Source organism: Mytilus californianus, unplaced genomic scaffold (genome assembly GCF_021869535.1).
Source record: "Mytilus californianus isolate M0D057914Y unplaced genomic scaffold, xbMytCali1.0.p SCAF_6, whole genome shotgun sequence".
NCBI classification, from domain to species: Eukaryota; Metazoa; Mollusca; class Bivalvia; order Mytilida; family Mytilidae; genus Mytilus; species Mytilus californianus.
Window position 1 is genome coordinate 23,111,063 of NW_026262712.1, and position 24,600 is coordinate 23,135,662.

A 24,600-nucleotide genomic window follows, 5' to 3' on the forward strand; every position below is an offset into this window, starting at 1 on the left:
CTATAGGGATATAGATGTGATGCCTCAATAAATTAATAGTAAATCTAATGTTTAAAATTGCAATAATGGAATACGGGATGGTAAACCAAGAAGATTGAAAGGGGCCTACCACTTTCAAATTACAGCACATTATAGTGAAACAAGACTGTAATAGGTACAATTGAATTATATAAGAAATGCGTATGAATGTATTGTACTACATTAAACAATGAATAGTATATCTTAATTACAGTTCACTATATTCTTTATTTATTTGATTCACATGGGAATGAACAATGTGCGGACAGTTTGGTTAACGGAGAATCTGCAGGTTCCGAGACTTGTAATGGTAAAATTTCTATATATCATGGTTCCATTCTGTCCCTTTAATGAAATAGATCATTCAAGTTTTTAAAGGTAACTTATAAACAGGTTCGAATTTCTCGCTGCATTGAAGACCTGTTGGTGACCTTCTGCTGTTGTCTGTTCTATGGTCGGGTTGTTGTCTCTTTGATTCATTCCCCATTTCCATTCTCAATTTTATCGGCTAAGAGATGACACTTACTAGTACATGCCTATTGTTATGTTTTGTAAAAATGGCTTTGGACATATCGTTTTTAATTCCATTACGTAAGCCTTACGTAATGGAATTAAAAACGATATGTCCATTTTCATCTTAAATATGCTAACGTTCGTTAACCAACTAGATAGTTACATTAAAAGAGGATTCAGTTGGACAATATGTTTCTGTGGTTACTGTATGTGTTTTAAGAATATTAAATAAACTGCTTCGCTGAGCGCAGCTGGATACAACCGCAGAGGTCCAACCCTGAACAGTTTGGGCAAAAATGGACACAATATTTAAGCTTGATACAGGTCTGAATTTGGATTGTAATTAAATATTTGACACATTATAGGTTTTTGACACAGAATAAATGTAGTCAAAGAACTTGAAATTGGTTGTATGATTTGAATTTATATTCAATTGAAGATTTCTTGCTGTTGTGCAATACACTGTGCTGTTGCGCAATACTTAGTAAATCTGTTTTCAGACTATATACAAAGAATTAGCAAAATAAATTGTGACCCCCAATTTTTTTCTTTGGAAAATTGACAATTTCTTAAATCTTGAGGAAATAATTGAACCCCCCATAAGAATTTTTTTACCCCCCTCCCTCCAATTTTGAAGAAATTTTCTTTTTGTAAAATGTGGTACAAATTAAGAGACATCCATACACTTAAACACAAGTTATTGTCTGAAAACTAGAAAAATGCTTGTTTTAGACCCTTTTTGGCCCCTAATTCCTGAACGGTTTGGACAGTTACCCCCAAAGTGAATCCCAACCTTCTACTTGTGGTATTAAACCTTGTGGTACAATTTCAGAGCAATCAAAATACTTATACACAAGTTATTGTCTTGAAACTAGAAAAATGCTTGTTTTGACACCTTTTGGGGCCCTATTTCCTAAACGGTTGGGACCATCACCCCAAAAAACAATCCCAACCTTCCTTTTGTGGTATTGAACATTTTGCTTAAATTTCATAGAGATCCATACACTTAAACTAAAGTTATTGTCCGGAATCCAAATGTATGATTTGAATTTATATTCAATTGAAGATTTCTTGCTGTTGTGCAATACACTGTGCTGTTGTGCAATACTTAGTAAATAGAAATAGGAAGATGTGGTATGAGTGCCAATGAGACAACTCTCCATCCAAGTTACAATTTATAAAAGTAAACCATTATAGGTCAAGGTACGGCCTCCAATCTGTTTTCAGACTATATACAAAGAATTAGCAAAATAAATTGTGACCCCCAATTTTTTCTTTGGAAAATTGAGTTTCTTTCTTTATACATAATTTAAAAGCAGTGTAAGGGAGGTAATCAAAACGTTGTGTTTGGATTACCTCCCTTACACTGCTTTTAAATTGTCTTAATTGTCCATTTACCAGGAAACCCTTGTTTTTTCCCCCTTTTTTTGCCCCTAATTCCTAAACGGTTTGAGCCATAACCCCCCAAAGCAAATCCTAACCATCCCTTTGTGGTATGGAAACTCGTGGTATAATTTCAGAGAGATCCATACACCGTTCCACAAGTTATTGTCTGGAAACTAGAAAAATGCTTATTTGGGCCCCTTTTTGGCCCCTAATTCCTAAACTGTTAAGACCATAACCCCCAAAATCAATCCCAACCTTCCTTTTGTGGTCATAAACCTTAAGTTTAAATTTCATAGATTTCTATATAATTATACTAAAGTTATTGTCCGGAAACCAACTGTCTTCGGACGACGACGACCTGATACCAATAACGACCTCAAAATTTTTTGCGGTCGTATTAAAACCCAACATACAAATGCTGCACTTCCTGGAAGTGTAATTATGATATACTTGGGATACACAGCCAGAGAAAGGGATATATCTTTGAATCCGTGATTTAACATTAGAAAGTTTTTAGCTTTTAATTTTGTGGGAGTTGTTTATGCTTGATTTCAGGACAGCTAAACGATCATTGTAGAACCTTGTTTTTTTACATGCATTCGCCTCGGTAGCCAGTGGTTTGGTGTTATCTATATAATACTTGTAGATTAGAAATTTCAGTTCATTATAATATCAATGTGTAAATGCTATTTTTTCACCTGAATGTAGCTAGTTTTTTGGTATCCTTTTGTATATTGTCTTTAGTGCACCTATTCTGCAGGAGTCCTTTTGGATAATGGCGGTAGTGTGCTTCTTTTTTAATTTTCTACATTTGGTTTCGAACACTACTGATAAGAAAAATTGTTTTGAAATTAATATAAGTATCTTGCAATTTTGTATTTGCATCTGTGCCACACTGTTATCTTTAATTGTATATGTTCTTCTTTCCAGATCCAAATGGATTCAGTCCACAAACACTAAATCAGCAAGGTTTGTACTCTAGTTCAAAATTTTTTTATGAAGAATTTATTCATTTGTTATAATGGGCATGCAACAACTAACGGAGCAAGAACCGCTAAACGTTCGCAGCATCCGATTTCACCTTCGAATTTTAGTGATGTTCGTGTTGATCTACTTTTGCATTCTGTGTTATATTTCGTTACAATGTTGTATTTTTGTCTGTTTTCTACAGATCATGGAAACTGTTCTTTTTGTACTTATATACTTATAAGACCCCCCTTTTTTGGTATCTGAATATTTTTCAAAAATATAGCCGATGCTGTATAGTCTTATTTTGTTTTTTTATCTACAGAAATTTCTGTACCAAGTTTCTTGGCGGGGAAACCTATATTGATATAAATTTTCTAGAAGTAGTCTACACCTTTCTCGTCCTCTATATGCATGAAATACTTGCCATTGTATGTTAAATAAACCACAGTCAGTCATTATTTAGCATAATAGTTAATAAAAGACATAAAAAGATGTTCTGTATTTAAAATTCCGAACAGATTTCTGGCAAATTCACATTTTGATTAATACATTTTGATTTGATATTTAGACGAATGTAAAAACCATATTTTTTTTAATATCAACAAGTTTTTCCAAATAAATACATTGTACCATGGATAATCTTCTAATTGTATTGATTGTAATTTGTTCTCCCCCTAAAATATACACTGAACGTTAAGCAACTAACGTTCCATTTAGCCATCAATTATTCATTATGAGTATCAATTTTTCATAGTACACACTAAGCTCGTTGGTGAATGGCTGCCAATGTTCAATACTTAACTAAATGGGAACAGTATTCTAGGAATATGTCAAAAGATATTCGTTCGGTCATTTTACTGTCAACATTGTCTGTAACATGTTAACTGTTATTTTCTTTTTTTTAAAATTCAAGTTGGTGTACAACAGTTCCTACAGAAAATGCAGCAAGGGAGAAGGCGACGATTCAATCTGTAACTACGTGTACAGTGGTAAATACATATATTAATCTATAATAAATTATTTTTTTTAAGTGAAAAATACCATTAAAAAGCCTTGTAAATACTTTCACGCTTCATAATACAAAATATGCATGTTTCTGTCAAAATTTTTACACGCATACATGAATATTACCGAGTGTGTAATTTGCAAACTGGAATGCAAAAAATGAAGATATTTTTTTTAAAATATTATTCTTTTAATACGGAAGCCGATAAGGACCATTCAAAAAAAAAAATTATGTCGTAATTACGACATAAAATGTCGTAATTGCGACATAACATGTCGTAATAACGACATCACTATGTCGTAATTTCGACATAATATGTCGTTATAACGACATCGCTATGTCGTAATTTCGACATAACATGTCGTTATAACGACATTGCTATGTCGTAATTTCGACATACCAAGTCGTAATTACGACATCACTATGTCGTAATTACGACATAGCTATGTCGTAATAACGACATCGCTGTATATATAAAAGAATATGTATTAGGATTACCAACAGACTAAATGACACAGAAATAAACAACTATAGGTCATCATAATGCCCTCAATAATGAGAAAAGCCCCCGCATAGTCATCTATAAAAGAGGGACGAAAGGTACCAGAGGGAGAGTCCCCGAAATGACAGCTGTTTAACAATTTAATTCAAACGAGTGAAAATAACGGTTTTAATAATGTACAAACAAAGACCGAAACACGAATATGTAACACAGCATCAAATGACAACCACTGAATTACAGACTCCTGACCGCTATCTGATAATAACGACAACCTTATAGTTTAACTTTTCACTTTTTGAAGCGATAGGAATTTCGTAATGGTCGCCAGTAAAGGCAAAGTTTGTATCGTAAACAAATTCATCTTTTTTTTCTGAGAATATTGAACACTTCATGCAATCAAGCTTAATTAAAGTTATTCACTAGCACCTCAGACTTGCACATACTAGAAATTTATTTATAATCAAGTCAAATGAGACCCAGTTGAATAGGGGAGCAATTCAAGCTCCCTGGAGCCTCTAATTATGTTTGGCATTGCAGGTTCTGAATAAGATGAATTTTAAGCTTTTCCCAATAAAGACTATGTTAAACTTTGGACTCATAGTGCTCAGACCCACGGATCTCTGTACCTTCATTTTTACACACTTGTATCTTAATGTACTACTGAGTCTTGATGCAAATTATAACTGCAATGCTATTGTTGGTTCTTAATGAGATTCTTCAAGCGTCCTCCCCATTGAAGCCCTATTATAACTTTGTACCCCAAGTTCTTTTAACCACTGTTCCCCGGGACAACTATCTTGTTGAGAGTTGCGTTTTTGAACAAACCAGCGTATCCCAAGGCCTTGATAACCTCTGTAGGCCCCAATTAAAACAAAAAAAACTTCAAAATTGGAGAGAAAACTGAAAAAAATGGTTTCTAACCTCAGAAATATTAACCCTTGGCTATCTTAGATTTAATGCAATCAGTATGCATCAGCATCAGGGTACAGCTCATTTGCATATCATTTGCATATTTTTACAAATACTTGAAATTTAGACAATTTCTGATAACAATTCAGCATGCCAAGGGTTAATATCCCTGAGGTTAGAAACCATTTATTTTCAGTTTTCTCTCCAATTTTGATGTTTTTTCGTCTTATTTGGGACCTACAGAGGTTATCAAGGCTTTGGGATACGCTGGTTTGTTCAAAAACGCAACTCTCCACAAGAAACCAAATGACACAGAAATTAACAATTATAGGTCACCGTACGGCCTTCAACAATGATCACAGCCCATACCGCATAGTCAGCTATAAAAGGGCCCGAAATGACAAATGTAATACAATTCAAACGAGAAAAACTAGCGGCCTATTTTATGTACAAAAATTAACGAAAAACAAATATGTAAATTAAAGATTGGGACAGACACATACATTAAGAATGTGGCGGGGTTAAACATGTTAGCGGGATCCCAACCCTCCCTCTAAGTTTGTAGGAATAGTTGTCCTGGGGAACAGTGGTTAAAAGAACTTGGGGTACAAAGTTTTAATAGGGCTTCAATGGGGAGGACGCTTGAAGAATCTCATTAAGAACCAACAATAGCAATGCAGTTATAATTTGCATCAAGCCTCAGTAGTACATTAAGATTCAAGTGTGTACAAATGAAGGTACAGAGATCCGTGGGTCTGAGCACTATGAGTCCAAAGTTTAACATAGTCTTTATTGGGAAAAGCTTAAAATTCATCTTATTCAGAACCTGCAATGCCAAACATAATTAGAGGCTCCAGGGAGCTTGAATTGCTCCCCTATTCAACTGGGTCTCATTTGACTTGATTATAAATAAAGTTCTAGTATGTGCAAGTCTGAGGTGCTAGTGAATAACTTTAATTAAGCTTGATTGCATAAAGTGTTCAATTTTCTCAAAAAAAAAAGATGAATTTGTTTACGATACAAACTTTGCCTTTACTGGCGACCATTTTGAAATTCCTATCGCTTCAAAAAGTGAAAAGTTAAACTATAAGGTTGTCGTCATTATCAGATAGCGGTCAGGAGTCTGTAATTTAGTGGTTGTCATTTGATGCTGTGTTACATATTCGTGTTTCGGTCTTTGATTGTACATTATAAAAACCGTTATTTTCACTCGTTTGAATTAAATTGTTAAACAGCTGTCATTTCGGGGACTCCCCCTCTGGTATCTTTCGTCCCTCTTTTATAGCTGACTATGCGGGGGCTTTTCTCATTATTGAGGGCATAATGATGACCTATAGTTGTTTATTTCTGTGTCATTTAGTCTCTTGGCAATCATAATACATATTCTTTTATATATATAGCGATGTCGTTATTACGACATAGCTATGTCGTAATTACGACATAGTGATGTCGTAATTACTACTTGTTATGTCGAAATTACGACATAGCGATGTCGTTATAACGACATGTTATGTCGAAATTACGACAAAGCGATGTCGTAATAACGACAGGTTATGTCGAAATTACGACATAGCGATGTCGTTATAACGACATGTTATGTCGAAATTACGACATAGTGATGTCGTTATTACGACATGTTATGTCGTAATTACGACATAAAATTTTTTTTTTGAATGGCCCTTATCGGCTTCCGTATTTTAACTTGTTTAGCTTATAAATATTTTAATGTAATAGTTTAATAACTGAAATCTACAATCAAAATATATCATTAAATTACGGAAGCCGATAAGGGTCATTCGAAAAAAATAATTTATGTCGTAATTACGACATAGCATGTCGTAATAACGACATAACTATGTCGTAATTTCGACATAGCATGGTGTAATAACGACATCACTGTCTCGTAATAACGACATCCTTATGTCGTTATAACGACATCGCTATATATATAAACAAAGAGTATGTATTATGATTGCCAAGAGACTAAATTACACAGAAATTAACAACTATAGGTCATCATAATGCCTTCAATAATGAACAAAGCCCCCTCATAGTCAGCTATAAAAGGCCCCGAAATGACAAATGTTAAACAATTTAATTCAAACGAGAAATCTAACGGCTTTATTAATGTTTGACCGGCAACCAACAGCATGGACACTGTTACTAAATAAAAGCAACAGTAGTATACCGGTGTTCAAAGGTCATAAATCGATTAAGAGAAAAAAATCCGGGTTACAAACTAAAACCGAGGGAAACATATCAACTGTAAGAGGAAAATAAACGAACAGGAACACTAAAGTGAACAAACATAAACCCTTAACATACATAGAACGAACTATTTGATAACAACTGTCATATTCCTGAATTGGTACAGGACATTTTAAGAACAAATGGTGGGTTGAACTTGGTTTAATGGCTAGCCAAACCTCCCGCTTTATGACAATGTTAAAAATGTCGCTGAAATGATAACACTACGTGACAGAAATACAGATCAAACACACGCAATAAGATTCATCACAGAGAAACGCACAAACAAATAATATACTACAGAGTAGTAATAGTCGCAAAACATGTAAACTGCAGAACAACAACGAACATATTTCATCAACGACAAACACCACAGGATATAAGAAACAGTTACGCGCTTACGTAAACCACATGCAATCTCGAACTTTATGCAATTATTTCCACAATACTATACAAATAGACCACATAGCGAAATAACAGATTTTTGCCTCGCCTGCGATGAACGTCAAAAATAACAAAACAAAGGAATTGATTTTTCGGCGACGGCGGCTAAACTTTAATCAAAATTTTGTGATTTTTGTAATCTTTAATAAAAGTTTAACGGTAATTACAGACGACAAGCGATTGCAATAGCACACATAGTCCTTCGGGTACTAAACACATCTTCTTGATGTGATCTACATACATGCCAAATATAAATAGAGGCTCCAAGGAGCCTGAATCGTTCACCATTTCAATGGGTCCCATTAGACTTGATCATGAAATAAAGTTCTATTATTTGCAGACATATGGAGTAACTTACTTTAATATTAATTAAGCTTGATTAAATTCAGTGGTTATCATTCTCAAAAATGAATATGTTTACGATAGGGTTTTGATACAAACTTTGCCCTCACTGGTGGCCATTTTTAACTTCGGATCAGCTCAAAACGTAAAAACTCTTTTTAAGGACCTGGATACTAGGTATACATTGTATATTTATACTAAGTTTAAAATCAGTCATTTCAGCGATCTTGAGAAGAAGATTTTGAACATTGATTTTTTTTAAAGTCCCTTGTCGGTCATGTGTTTTAACCAATGGGTAACTAAGAAGCAACACTTGAATAGGACCTTATAGTGCACACGTATATCAAGTTTGATTCAATTCTGATAAGTGGTTCTTAAAATAAAGATGCAAATGTTGTTTCCCATAGTGTGTCGATGCTCACAAAGTAGCAATTCTAAGGTTGTCGTTATAGATGGTATAGCGATGTCGTAATTACGATATAGATGTCGTTATTTCCACATAATATGTCGTTATTACGACCTAGCGATGTCGTTATTTCCACATAATATGTCGTTATTACGACATAGCGATGTCGTTATTTCCACATAATATGTCGTTATTGCGACATAGCGATGTCGTTATTACGACATACCGTAATTACGACATAAATTATTTTTTTTGAATGACCCTTATCGGCTTCCGTATTAAATGGATGCTAACTGGTTAAACATTTTATCAATAAAGAACTAAATACCTTTTTTTTCTTTTTTAAAGTCTTTTAACAAACTTCTTTTCTTTTTGTTTCAGAACTCCAGATGAATTATGTACACCATAACGGTCGTGGAGTTATTTTTGAATATTTCTTATATTAATATTTAATGCATTAAAGGGATTCCTTAAACAACCTGCGAATTTATATTGGTCTCCAGCCTACATCGTAATTTGAAATTTGAAACATAAGGTTGTCAATATGAAATTAGTTGATTAGATTTCACTAAAAACTTAATTGTTGAAAAGGAATCACAATGTGTATCTCTAGATCTTTCTGCACTGCCGCACTTATGAATTTTCCAGGACCTCATCCTCTCTTGTATGGCTGCATGAGATATTTTCTTGATTGGTTGTTAATTTCTGCGGGGTTGGGGACTCCTTCAAACTTTAAATAATGGTATGCAGATCATAAAATAGTATCAATATCATATAGCTATATTACCAATCTAATTAAAATATAGATCTCGGATTTCGTTATACAACGTTATACCTCGTATGTAGTATAACGTAGTATAACGTAGTATAACGTAGTATAACGAAATCAGAGATCTATATTTTAATTAGATTGCTATATTACATTATTCATATGCTTCATAAGAGACGATATCGGATGTGAATGTAAAACTAAAATTTCAATGTTTGAGTTCTGTAAGGAAAATTCTGCTATAGAAACACTAACAGTCAATCATGTGCATGTACCCTTCAGGGCAAAAAATAGGTTACAAAAGAGAGGCGAAAGATACCAAAGGGACATTCAAACTCATAAGTCGAAAGTAAACTGACAACGCCATGGCTAAAAAGAAAATGACCAACAGACAAACAATAGTACACAAAACACAACATAGAAAACTAAAGACTGGGCAACACGAACCCCACCAAAAACTTGTGGAATCTCAGGTGCTCCGGAAGGGTAAGCAGATTCTGTTCCACATGTGGCACCGTCCTGTTACTCATGTTAGTACAAACCCGGTAATAAGTCTAATTCGGTAGGTCACATTCGGAGAAAAATGAGACGGGATTGTAGTTACGACATTTGGAACATATCCGTTATCATTTGTGAAACGGATATCCAAAACTGTCTACCAACTCGTGATGGCGTCCGTAAAATTTACGGAGGGATGATTTCAACTTCACCACTTGAACTCTTGGTTTAATAGCTTCCTTGTGACAGCAACCCTCTATCAAGGAAATCATGATAGAAAATATCGTATCAACTGGGAGATATATACTCCGTATTCAGGCGCTGCTGGAATGTTGCTACATAGAAATGGAAAATTCAAAATTGGAAAGCTAAAATCATCTCTTTTGTCGTAAATTTTTGTTTTCAACCGACCCTCATTGCCAATTTCTAGATGTAAGTCAAGATATGAGGCAGACTAAACTGTATCTGTTGTATCCTTATATCAAGTTCGATGGGATAGATGCGTTCAACATAGTCACCAAATTTTGAATTATTTAGTGAGAGAACATCATCTATATAGCGGAAAATAAAGTTAAAGGATACTGCTAACTTCTTTTCTTTCTTCCTAAGAAGCTTCTGTATGAAGTTAGCCTCATGTGAATAAAGGAACAAGTCGGCAAGAAGAGGGTCACAGTTGGTTCCCATGGGAATGCCGATGGTTTGTGGAAAAACACGTCTTCCAAATGTAACAAGCATCTTGATAATGTCAGTTTTTACAATTGCCTTTCTTAGAAAACGCTCCAAAGACTTAAATCATGGGCAGTAACTGAGTGTTCTCTAACAAATGTTCCAACGACTAAAAATATAAATCTTTAAACATGGTACCAAGCTTTAAAGATCAAAGGATTTTCCCAGGCTTTTTATCATTTTCGTGAATTTCAAGGCCATTTCAAGACATAGAATGATTGAAATAAAATTACCGGCTTTTCTAGTTCTCAAAGAAGGGTAGGAACCCTTTAAAAAAGAACTGCAAGACTTGTAAGTATAAAGATCCATTAACTTGTGAATTTTGCTGAAATTAGTTTTTAAATAATTTGACACACTGTGGCATAGTTAAGACAATTGAATTTGGCATATTTGATATAATTGATTTTCCTGATAAAAGAACAACGTTTTAATTCCGGAAGTTCCTTACCTTTAGAATAAGTCAAAAGTATTAAACGTGTGTTTGATCTTTTGTTTTAAAGAGCATATGTCTGCAACTCCAGTGAATGTCTTGAACCATTTTAAGATTTATTCCACGTTATCATATTAAGCGAAACATGGAATACAGTGACATAGCATATATACAAAAACAAGCTGTGTTATTCTCTAAGCCAATGTGAAACTCTCCTCAATATTGATTTTCTTTAAATCTGACAATGCTAATTTTCATTTATGTAATGCCTTTTTTGTTCAAGTCTATGAGTAAATATCCTCGCATTATAATTTTATTATGAATTATAAATGATAAATTTACAATAATTTAAAAACCGTTTCCAGTAACAAAACAAGTATCACAGAGTATTCAAAATCACAGATAACAGTTAACAAACTCTCATGGATATATCTAAGGGTTCAGTAAAGAATAAAGTTTTGTAATTATCATTTACTGATACAATAAGATGTTCGGCATCTGTATACACTTACAAAGTATACCGTCAGTACAGTCAAGCTTTATATGGAAATAAACATTAACATACTCAAGTAATAACAGCATGTCACGCAGTATTAATATGTGTAAATGTGAAGCGAACAATGTAAGTATCGAAAAAAATATTTTCTCGAACTTCGTTATGATATATCTGGTATAAATGGCAAAACGAACAACGTTTATATAGTTAGTCAGCCAAATACCACAATATGGAGGGAGTGTAATAAATGTAGTAAAGTCTAAATGGCAATACAGATGCTTTACTTTATCTGGTATCATGCATCAATTATGCAGACACAAATGTCGGGCTTGGTATTGCGTTTTCTAGATCTGCAACCTGTCCGACGTTTGCTGTACTACAATCATAGAACACGTTGTGGTTCACTATGTTTTTGTCGTTTTGTAGTTCACTTTCCCCAGTGAGATTTGTTACATTCTCCTTCTTATCATTTTCTTCGTCGTCACATTGATCGTTGCTTTTGTCTCCAGCTTCATATCCTCCTGAATTCACGTTTTTCTGCGTCGATAGAGCATCAAGACAAATGTAGGACAATTTATGAGGATCAAATACTGGGTATACGTTGGGTGGCACACGTTTCTGTCCATAACAAGCTTTTGTACTACCTAAAATGAAACAAATAAAGGTTCATTTGTGTCATTTTTGTTTTCAAACAAATAAATATGGCAAATTTCTAAGGGAGCTCCCATTTGATTTTTATGGGGGGGGGGGGGGGGGGGGGGGGGGGGGGCTAGGATGAAATTTGAAAAAAATAGGCAGGACAGGAGTTTTGAGTAAAAAAAAAGGCAGGATGAGATTATTTGCAAAAAAAAAAGGCAGGATGACAATTTAGTTAAATAAAAAAAGTCAGGATAAACTTAAAAAAAAGGCAGGACCGAATAGAGTGAAAAATAAAAAGGCAGGACCGAATAGAGGGAAAAATAAAAAGACAGGACAAAATTTTTCATCCTAGCCCCCCAATAAAAATCAAATGGTAGCTCCCTAAAGTCTTTCATTCATTTCTAAAATTCAGTGTGACAGTTTAATAAATATACGTACTTCAAGGTTATGGTTTTGTAACCCAATTTATAAAATCATTAAAAAAACTCAAACATACAACTTTGATAGATTTTGGCAAATTTCTAGTATTTGTCTTTTAAAATAACTAATACAAATAAGATAGAATATAAAAACAAAGGATATCGGGTATCCATCCATGACACAAAATCAGTACATGCACAACAAAAACACATTAAAAGCAAAGGAACAACGGGTTTGTTGCTGTTCTTCATCTCAAAGTCACAGTGAGGACTTCAACACGGAGCAAAACAACTCTAACCTCACTGCAAATTTAAGACCATTTTAGGCATTTTTACCCAAAGCAAAATTCAGATGAGACAGAAATAAATTCATGTTGGTTAAGGATACCCATCCATGCATTTTTTTTATGACAAAAAACATGAAAATTTGCCATATTGTATCAAAACTGTTTTTAACAACAATGAATATAGGCTTAGGTATATCACTAAATAACATTTTGTTCCGTTGATAAGACACTGATATTCGTATTTTTTTCCTTAAATCTTTAATATGTTGTAGAGTATGATTTAACCACTTCGGGAATTCAACCGTCAGTGAAATGCATTCAGGGGAAATTGACCTTACCTTGTATCTAGTGTTTTCCCTTTTGTTTTTAATAATTCGTTTCGATATAAAGCATCCCCCTGATTGCACGCGTGTTCAATTTTCTCACAACTTGTTTAACCTTTGAGACATTTATGCTGCATATTGAAATGTGTGTCCACCGACCGTACGAGAGCCTCATGGGTAGTCAGGGTCGTTAAACACCCCCTGGTAGTAGTGTCCAAAAACGTTTGTCCTGAACAATTGGTGAGCAATTGGAAGTGATTTAAATGTATAGTTTCCACCAGTTCTGAACAAGTAACAGGACAATTTATCAACATCCCAACTAGCAACAAGAATTTTATTCATTTTACACGCTTGTTTGGTTTGGTAAGAAGTGTGGCCTCTGAAAAGTACAAGATGCTACTAAACGAAGTTTTTCGGTTAACGGTTCTATGTGCTGTTAAACCGTTAATGATCAACATAAGGTAAGGGCTATTCCATTAAAATGTATGTGGGAGGGTAGGAAGGGACTTTCAAAATATCCCTACAACCAAGAACCATGTTTTAGATAATTTTACATAATGGTAATAGATACATACTGAAAAAGACCCATGACCCACATTAAATAATTAAACGTCCCTTCCTACCCTCCCACATGCATTTTAATGGAATAGCCCTAATATGTTATATAGTCATTTTGTCAAAACATACCAATATTGAAGACCTGTCTACTGACAATGTCGGAGTCTACAGATTTATTTGGCAGATAACTAGCCATGTCACATGATAAAACATCAGCTACATTTTGGAGACGTTCAACTTCTTCAGCTTTGCCATTATCTGTTTCAGATGCTTCTTCGGGCTATAAATCAAAACATAATCGTACAAATTAATATTGTTACCTTTAAGTCTTAAGTAATACAAATTATACCATCTCAATCTCCACAGCTAAGTTATTTCTATGTCGTTTAAGGAGTATAGTTATATGATAGCAAACATGATTATAACTACTCTGTTTCCATTGCTAACAAAGATGATTATAACTACACTGTTCCCATTACTAACTCAGTTAGAGTTGTACACAAAAATAAAATAAACCATAAATATGAAATGTGAAAGAATCGTTTGCAAGAATCTTGAACAAAATTGTACTAGTTTCAAACCACGAGTACTGTATTTTCAGGAATATTTTATTTTAATCGTAACAATAGGTTAGTTTTCAAAAGGGCTACAATAAAATGTTGAGATTGATGAATAAAAAACGACAGAAATATCAAATTTCTGAAAAACTATATACATATTATCTTACATAAGGTTTAGCATACAAGACGTCTCTGATAATGCTGTTCAGTTCAGCGTTCTTTAGTTGTAATCTCTGGATGTATCCCTGCTGTTGTATGATCAGTAACTTTAACTCTGAAATCTATCAATAGAGAACAATTAGTTATAAAATTGAATGTAATTTTAAACATGGATTCAATGGATTCACGCTGTTTTATGAAAAATAAAAAGATTAAACCGTTACATTTTAATAACTGTTAATGTGGAAACCAAGATAGAATTTATATTAGTATCATATCGAGAGAAAAAAACTAGTGACACGGCTTGTTATTCAGACTTCTTGATACCTGATTAAAGCTTGCGTTGTCTTTCAAATTAAGTCCGGTAATATAATATCTTCCTCTTATAGCTGCCACGCGTGTACCTTACCTTGGCCTGCCTAGCAAAGTCTAGTGACATCGCTTGTTCTTCTTGACACCGTCTCTTCATCAGGACACTATTAACGACGTCTGCTGTTTTGTGTTTGTCATTGTGTCTTCTAGGAGTATCTGGTATGTCTATAAAGGGAAATGTAGGGTGAATGAGCAAATCAATGTGACTTTTACATACCAGATGATCTTAACCAGAACAAATATGTTGAGGTCAGCATACAATAAAAACATTAACCAAACAGTCAGCGTGGTAAAAATAACGTTGACGTTCTGGATAAAACTTGAAGACAGTAGGTCACAATATCATTTTTTTCTCTTTTTGCTGACAATGTATGTGGGAGCCACCACGGGAATGTGGTAAAAATATTGACTCATATAAATAAAGAAATGTTGGTCTTTTATTTTTTAAACATTTGAAATCTGTTTTATTTGAACTTCTGTTTTTCGAATTCTTTTTCTACTTGTGAGAATGCACCGTGCGAGATTATTATATCAAAGCAAGCTTCCATACACACAAATTGTATATTAAGAACAATTTGTGTAAAGTGCAAAACTGAAAAATCGTGAGAAACTTTTTTTTCTTTTCTACCTGGTAGATATAATTGACAAAATATATTATCCTCTACTTCCGCTTTCCATCTTACTTACCATTATATATGTGCAATCTTTGTTACTTACCATTATATATGTTCAATCTTTGTTACTTACCATTATATATGTTCAATCTTTGTTACTTACCGTTTTATATGTGCAATCTTTGTTACTTACCATTATATATGTTCAATCTTTGTTACTTACCATTATATATATGCAATCTTTGTTACTTACCATTATATATGTGCAATCTTTGTTACTTATCATTATATATGTTCAATCTTTGTTACTTACCATTATATATGTGCAATCTTTGTTACTTACCATTATATATGTGCAATCTTTGTTACTTACCATTATATATGTGCAGTCTTTGTTACTTACCATTATATATGTGCAATCTTTGTTACTTACCATTATATACTTCAATCTTTGTTACTTACCATTATATATGTGAAATCTTTGTTACTTACCGTTTTATATGTGCAATCTTTGTTACTTACCACTATATATGTGCAATCTTTGTTACCTACCATTATATATGTGCAATCTTTGTTACTTACCATTATATATGTGCAATCTTTGTAATATGTTGGTAATTTGTTGTCCTTGTCGTACTATTTCTGATTGATACTGTTCACGTGTTTCAACCCAGTCGGTCTCCCTTTCCTCCAAGTACGCCTATCATAAATAAATATTATGCTTACAAGAAAACAAATTATAACCTCAAATTTATGGTAATTCCATGTTCATTGACGTTTGATGAATGAAACCCATTTTCAATATATATTTAAAGACTTTTGAAATTCATTAAAGTAACATTCTTAATTTCTTTACTATTTTAAATCATTTTCACCCTTTTGTACGTATTGTTCCTCTTATCTTTACGATTAAACAAAGTATAAAACACTATTGATATGTCATACTTAGTCTAGTAAAACCATTTTTTTTAAATCATTATTGACTTGTGTGGTCATTTCTGGTCGTATTTAATGAAGTTACGGTAACTTACCAATAGAAGCAAAATTGTCACAGGTTTATTTGGTTATAATTTTGTTACTGCAACGTTAGTATTTTAATTTTCTCGTGAAATAAATACAAGTAGTATTTTTGTCCGGAAATTTGCTACATATTCCATTCAAATGAAATTGTCACATCATGTGAAACAAAAACAACAGAAGATAAAATTGTGACCAAATTAAAGAAAAACTGCAGACAATGCTGCATAGATCTTTCAACACCAGGTTTGATAAAATCAAACCATAAAAAACTTCAATTTTTTTTTAAACATGTGTTTTGTATGAAATATATAGCAACTAATTGCAGTTGATGAATATATGTCCATGCACTTTTTGGGTGTACCTTCATTTTTTGATGATCTGCATAAATTTTCTGGTAAGTCTTTTGCACCTCTGCTCCCCATTGATCCACCCTTTGTGCATGTCTGACAGATAGAGCACCAAGATGTACAATTTCTGTAAAAAAAAATAAGAGCAATAAAGTAAAATAAATAAATAAAAATAAAACCTTTATGAATTGGACAAGAATTCAAACTTGTTGATCAGCTGAAATAAGCAGGAACAGTATACAGTCTCTCGAGCTCACTACTATCAGACTGCTATTCACGATTGACTCGTTAAAAAGTTTATTTTTATTGTTTCTTAGTTTTATCATTGATGCAACGTTAGAAATTGAACGCATGCATTAAGGAAATTTAAATAATGTTGAATATAATGATACTGAGTCCCCCGATATTATTTCATGCTTCGTGATGTGGCAATATCGGGGATAACATTTATTTTATTAGAGAGTTCAGCTTGCAAAAAAAATTAACAACTACGACCATTCCTAGCAGCTTCATAGCCTCAAGGACGTATATTAGTTATACGTCCTTGATAGCCTTTAGAAGTCTCCCAATAAAAGAGAAAATAATTTGGTTAATGTCCTCTGAAGACACATTAGTCATTAACAGATTGATTATTTCAATATTTGAAACTGGCTTTCCTGCTTGAAATAATATTTTAATATTATAGAAAATATTTTTGTATTTATGCCCTAAATGGACACAGGATTCTTTTAAGGGAGAATAATTGTATACCGCCATCATGGATTGTAAAATACTAAGCAGCACAAAATTGGTCTAGTTCTTTGCTTATATCTGCAAAGTTTGAGACAGAACGGCAATTTATGTGTAAGACTATTTATTCAAATAAAGAAAAATTAGTAATTTATAGTTACATAGAGACTGTTTTTACACATACCAATTATTTGTTTTTGTTCGATTCAAATTTTCAACTTAGCCATATAAGAGGAGATCACTGTTCCCGTAAAACAAATATTTAGGAATGAAGAGAATTTTTTGACTAAAGTTTTTTTACTTGAAGCATGAAAACAAGTTCGGTGACACCAATTTTTCTATCTATTTCCTAAAAGCATATTACAAAACCTATCTTGTCATATTTTATATATGCAGATGTATTCATCGGACAGCTGTTCTTATTACTGTCATTGATAACATGTTTTTGCTTTTGAAATATTTTCATTGTATGCAAGTCTAATTTGAAAATTTGTGAAGTGTACACTGCACTTAACAAACGTTTCTGTGATATCATTAGCTGCACAATATAATGAACAAAGTCAAGTTAACACTTACCACTAACTTCACCTATAAATTTTTCAAATCTGTCATGTAAAACTTGTAATATTTCAGTAACCATTAAAGCTTTTTCTTGCATTTTCTGGGGTTCTTTTTCAGCAGTGAGGTTGGTGAATTTTATATCTTTGTCGCAAACTTCTGCAATTCGATTATTTTCGATTTCTGGTGTTGGATCTTTTTCATATGATTTGCAAGGCTGTGCATCCTGTACATTTTCCGGATTTTCTACTTTTGTTTCATCAGATTTGAGATGTTTTGCGTTTCCGTTAGTAACTTGTTCTTCGTCGATTTCTTTTTCTGTTGGCATGTCAACCAAATCTAAGACATGGAGTTTGAGCATTTCAAATGATTCCTCCACAGCCATATCACAATATTCAAGAACATCAACTTTCAATTCAAATTCGCGGAAAAAGTCAAATTTGTCCTCCTCTGGTTCAATTTCTTCTTCAGATGATGACGAGGATTCAAACTCCGCGCTTTCATCAAGTGCTCGGCGTCGATCAAGGTCGCGCTTAATTTCTGGACTGCTTTTCTCGCTTTGAAAATTTGGGAAAAGTTCTTCAGGCATTTCTTTTTTCATAATTTCGTGTCTTTTTAAAATAATGCTTTCGTCACTCACTGCTTTTCTCAAGGAACTTTTATCTACATTTGAGGAATCTTCATTATCAGATATTTTTTGGCTACTACTGCAACTCACATTTGAGACATTATGTCTGTTCAGATTCAGGTTTCCGTAAGTTACCTCCGTTGCACAAACTGATATGTCCCCTACTTCTTTGTAGCATATCCCAGACACGGGTTTCCAAAATTCATCTCCCGTTTCTGGTACATCTTCATCTGAATCCATGAGAGCATGCTGTATAACATATCCTACCAATGAATCGGTCTGTTTAGATGGAATGACGTCTTCTGACGAATCTGTGTCAAGAACATCCGCCATTGTTCAAAACGCAACGTAGATGACGTCATTTTTAAATATTGATTTATATGACGTCACAGACGTTCTTTTAATAACGGGCACCTGTAGATCATAGAAGCAATTCAAAAAAGATTATTTATTTATTTTTTTTTTTAAATTCTATTGCCATATGAATCATTTTAAAAAGATTTGTGACATTAACATACAAAAAGATAACAATATAAACATTATATCAATGCAAACATACACAAAAAGACAAAAACAAACCCATAGGAAAACATATCCCATAAAACATGTATATAAAGTAAGAACTACGAAAATGTTAAATACTTCCGCAATTTGTTGTAATATACAAATACAGGTAATTCTAAATCCTAAATCGAACTCTTCCAGCTCAATTTATAAAGCAGTCGTACGACATATAAATGTCATTCAACATCGGTTTATTTTTATTTTTCGAAGTTTGCTTGATTGTTTTTGTTTTTGTTTTTTTTTTTGTATTTTTGTATGTAAATTTTTTTTTATCGTGACCCATATTAAAGTCACTGCAGAAATAAAGAAACAAATAAGAAAACATATATCTTCTTTGTGCTGAAATGTTATTAAAAAAGTGACTTTTTTGAATTGATGATAAAGGCAGCTTAAAATGGTTAGACTGAGCACTGAGATATTGCAGGTTCGTTTGATGATATTAAAAAAAAAAAAAAAAAAACAGTGCCTCAAGTCTTTGATAATTTAATAAATTCCCTTTTCTAGAATTCTCTTAAAGTGTGGACAAAAGAAGATGTGGATAAGTAAATTTACGTCAACATCGAGACACCACCTAACGACAAAAAAAGATATCTAGAATACGAAGCCAAATGTTCGTAGATGAAGACGTTTCAACAAAGTCTGAACGAAGAGCGGCTATACAGAACAAAACAATGTTCCCACTATGTATTGAATCCCTTAAACTTTACAAATATCTTGTTATATCTGCCTCCAGTAAATGCTCAATTACACTTTCCTTCCTCGTATACCGTTTTAACATTTACCAACGTTGAAGAACATGTTTTCAAATATAGGGACAATGCTTAAAATGTTAATTTATTTCCGGAGAATAAAGTCTTGGATACACAGTTTTCACTTCCTCTACTGTTTATTACGGTATTTACCCTGAATAATATAACAATTTGAAATACATGTAAGCACACAGACATCTGGAATTAAACTTTTAATTCACATGGATCTTGGAAAGATCATATAATGATGTCATTTCCAAAGCCTGTTGCGGATGTTAAAGCACAAACCTATAAAAAATCAGTGTAAAAACATTATTTGGGTTCACATTTTTTGGATTAAGGAAATGTGATATGGGATAATTGTAAATTGAATAGGTACAATATGAAGCGGGTACATCTAGATTAAAATTATATAAACTGCTTTGATTAGACTCCTAAATATTGCAAGACTTAAATAAAAAATACACTGATGTATAAAGCTTTGCAAGGTTAGTCTACTATACTTTCAAACTCTATATTTCTGTATAGGTGATGTCACATATAGTTAATAGGAATGGGAACTATATGCTCGGAAACCCATGGTTTTTCAACCGATCTTTAGTGCATACAAAGTCTAAGCGACTTATGTTTTTTTCCCATACATACATGTGCCCTGAATTGTTTAGTGACTTGGATAACTATACTAATCTTACTTATCTTTTTTCAGTTCGTAATTAAGTTTGTTATTTAAATCTCACTTTGTCAGTCTTATTTTCAGAGCTGATGGTATGCATGTATGACGATGCCGTAGCGTAGGGATGACATTGGTGAAGACTTTTACTTTTTTATGATTGTCCTTTTTCAATAAGCATGGGAGCGCAGTCTGCTACTCCGTGAGCTGAATATCATGATCATTGTGAGTCTTCAGAGTTAAAACACCCCTTTTGGCTCTTTTGAAATATGAAGATGGTAACCAGTGCCTAAACATATGTTCAATCAGCAAATGATATCAAGAAAACAATTGCGAAATAAAAAAGGTGAAGCAAAATCAATTTGAATTAAAGAAGAAACGACAAAAAAATCATTAACATTGATTGATTGATTGATTGATTGATTGTTGGTGTCCCATTTTAGCCACTTTAAACATTCTTGGATATATTGTGACGTCCAGTTTTTTTAGGGGGTGGGGTGGAGGAGAGAACCTGCGACCTATCTACATCTACATGGGTAATCCGTAAAGAGTCGGTTGACTCATCGCACGAATATGTAGACATAAAGTTGTGGTGTCATCCAAAATGTGCTCTTTTAAAATCATATGTACAGGTATTCAATATATATATATATAATAGGTGCCAGTGCCCAATAAACATTTGTGTGTTGATTTACACTGGGATATCTGTGTGCTATGAAGTGCATTGGTCTTGAATGCCTCATAGTCATCAATGTCCAATATTATTCAATAAAATAATGCATCAGTATTGTAAATAAAAAGGTTGGGAAGTTATTTGTGACAACAGGGATCTTTAGATATACCAGTTATGGTCTCATTGACACTCACCACACCTTCATCAGCACATTGTTCCTAGGCTTTATTTAAGAAGTTACATTGTAGTTAATTTATTTCAGATTAAAATACTTTCCTGGAAGAACATATTGAAACTTAGGATTTTTTCTGAACAATTGAGCCGAGCGGAGCGAGTCAAATTTTTTAAAATGTCTTGCCTGCCAAAAAAACTCACAAATTTTTTTTATTAAGGGGAAGCATTGGATTTGGGTCGCCTGACTCATTCCTTATTAAGGGGAAGCATTGGGTGTGGGTCGCCTGACTCATTCCTTATTAAGGGGAAGCATTGGGTGTGGGTCGCCTGACTCATTCTTTATTAAGGGGAAGCATTGGGTGTGGGTCGCCTGACTCATTCTTTATTAAGGAGAAGCATTGGGTGTGGGTCGCCTGACTCATTCCTTATTAAGGGGAAGCATTGGGTGTGGGTCGCCTGACGCATTCTTTATTAAGGGGAAGCATTGGGTGTGGGTCGCCTGCATCATTCTTTATTAAGGAGAAGCATTGGGTGTGGGTCGCCTGACTCAATATCTGAAGGTCATAAATTAATTATTCACGTTAAGACATATTAAAATGCCACACTTGACTCCAAGATATCACCTTGAACCATTGAAATATATGCTCAATCATGATTTTTGCGATTAATCATGTAAGGAAACAACTCTTAATATTATCAGTGCTTTTATTATATGGAAAGGGGTATAATATTAAGAAAACCTTCGCGAAAAACCTACAAAAACTGAAAGACATCAAACCATTATTCCCTTGTATTGTCATTCTTCATGCCCAACAAACAAAGTTGAAACAGAAGATGGTCATGACTCAAATGAATATAACATTTAACACTGAAATGAAATTTGAAACCAAAATTTATAACTCTATAGTTATATATATGACATCTGAATTAAGTGTTATACACTTCTGTTGAATAATCAGATACAGATTTGGAGTATTCGTCATATTAGCTATATGGTTTTGCATATTTGAAATACAGAATTACTCAAATCTTGTAATTTTTTTTTCAATGCCCCCCTCCCCCATCTGAAGTATTGATAAATTGAAACCCCCTTTTTATTCCCAAATTTTTTCAAGCCTTCCCCTTATTTTTTCCCCAACCCCCTTCAGGTTACAAATGACCAGTCCCTTAGGACTGAGACTGCCCCTCATGAGGGTGTCCAAGTAATCACATAATCACAATTTTTTTGCCAATATAATCACATAATCATCAAGTTAATTATTTTTTCAAACAAGATAATCAAATAATCAAAAATACAGTCCTAGATTATCAAATATTCAAATAATCATGAAATATTGGTCTGGTAATCAAATAATTCCTATAAAAACGGCCAAGTAATCACATAATCAAAGACAACATGTGACAAAATTTTCCGAGATTTTCCGTAGTCATTCCGTTACCAAATTGTCTTTTACTGTTGCAAATCGTACATCCTGTTATTTTTTTCTATTTGTTGTGTTGGTTTTATTTTCAGCTATTGCTGATTCAAACATTGATATGTTTTGATATTATGAAGAAATATGCCCAGATTGAGACAATCGTCCATGAAAAAATGCTATACAAGTTCCCAATCAGGTACCCCAATTTGGTCGATTGCGATATCACCGGAAAGAGTTACAAAATGTAAATATGTGATTACGCAACCGATTGTAATGTATTGTAAGGACTATTTTTAAAAGCAGTATAAACACAATTATTGTTTTGTAAGGCTTTTACCAGTTTCATTGTATGTTCAGATTTATTCATTACAAGGTAGGAAACAGGTATTCATGGTCTTTGAATTGACGGAATCACGGATTTTAAAATTGAGAATGGAAATTGGGAATATGTCAAAGAGTTGTTTATAAATGGCTTGACAGTGGCAGATTTAGGGGGCAGGGTGTCAGAACCACTTATGGAGCTACATTATGCAATCTTTTTACCTATTCCACTCCAAACGTTGCCTTTTTCAAAATCCTGGATCCGCATCTAGTAACAACAAGGCATAATATATTTATTATTTAATCATGTTAATTATTTAATTACTTTTTGGCTGACTTGTAAAGTGAACCTACAAAAACATATACTGTTGTATACACACAGGACATTACATTCATCTGTTAATATGATTCATCACATAACAACTGAGACAACTTTCAAGTCTAAATATAAATAGATGTTGTATGATTGCCAAGGAGACAACTATTCACTAGAGACCAAAGGACAAGTACGTTAACAACTATAGGTCACCAAATGGCCGTCCTCAACATATCTTAAGGTTCATCATAACAAATGGACAAATATGGCCGTATTTTCACCTCAAAAACTACTCTGTGTACAGACTTACCTGTGCATTTTGGAAAGTTTTAAGGCCTGGCATCCACTTGATATATAAAAGTTTATTTCATTTTGCATATCAGAAAGATAAAATCTTTTTTGGATTATGATGGGCATTTTTTTTCGTTCCTGCAGGAGGTGTAAAAATTAACTAAGTTGGGATACAACTTTGAGATGCTCCCTCTCAGGTAACAACTGGTTTGTATTGTATTGATTGTCCTTGATTGGCATGGGCAATAGATATCTACACATCTATAGGTGAGGTAAAGGTAGAAACTGAGTGGACAGTATCAAATGCAATTCAGGTGTTTGTTTATTTTTACACCTTCTGCAGGAAGGGAAAAAAATGCCCATCAAAATCCACAAACGATTTTATCTTTCTGAAATGCAACATACATTTAACTTTTATATATCTAGTGGATGCTAGGCCTTAAAACTTTCCAAACTGCACAGGTAAGTCTGTACACAGAGTAGTTTTTGAGGTGAAAATATGGCCATATTTGTCCATTTGTTATGATGAACCTTAACAGTACAAAAAAAA

At 33.4% G+C, this 24,600-nt stretch overlaps 1 protein-coding gene across 1 annotated transcript; it reads right to left on the reverse strand.

Annotated features, from left to right (window-relative positions):
- Positions 1-11,462: 11,462 nt before the first annotated feature.
- Positions 11,463-19,219, reverse strand: LOC127705606 (uncharacterized). The gene is made up of 7 exons (XM_052209939.1): positions 18,265-19,219; positions 16,974-17,086; positions 16,175-16,292; positions 15,016-15,143; positions 14,615-14,728; positions 14,017-14,167; positions 11,463-12,305 (listed from the first exon to the last, which is right to left on the reverse strand). Exons 1-7 carry the CDS (start codon positions 19,205-19,207, stop codon positions 11,968-11,970), a joined length of 1,905 nt encoding a protein of 634 aa, XP_052065899.1. The 5' UTR covers positions 19,208-19,219; the 3' UTR covers positions 11,463-11,967.
- Positions 19,220-24,600: the final 5,381 nt, after the last annotated feature.

Bases quoted from the DNA above. Each gene is read 5' to 3' on its own strand.
- LOC127705606 (XM_052209939.1), bottom strand. From the start codon at position 19,207: ATGGCGGATGTTCTTGACACAGATTCGTCAGAAGACGTCATTCCATCT. The intron at 17,087-18,264 runs GTAAGTGTTAAC...TTTTTTTTACAG, and splicing joins ATTTATAGGTGAAGTTAGTG to AAATTGTACATCTTGGTGCT. The intron at 14,729-15,015 runs GTAAGGTACACG...CTCTATTGATAG, and splicing joins ACTTTGCTAGGCAGGCCAAG to ATTTCAGAGTTAAAGTTACT.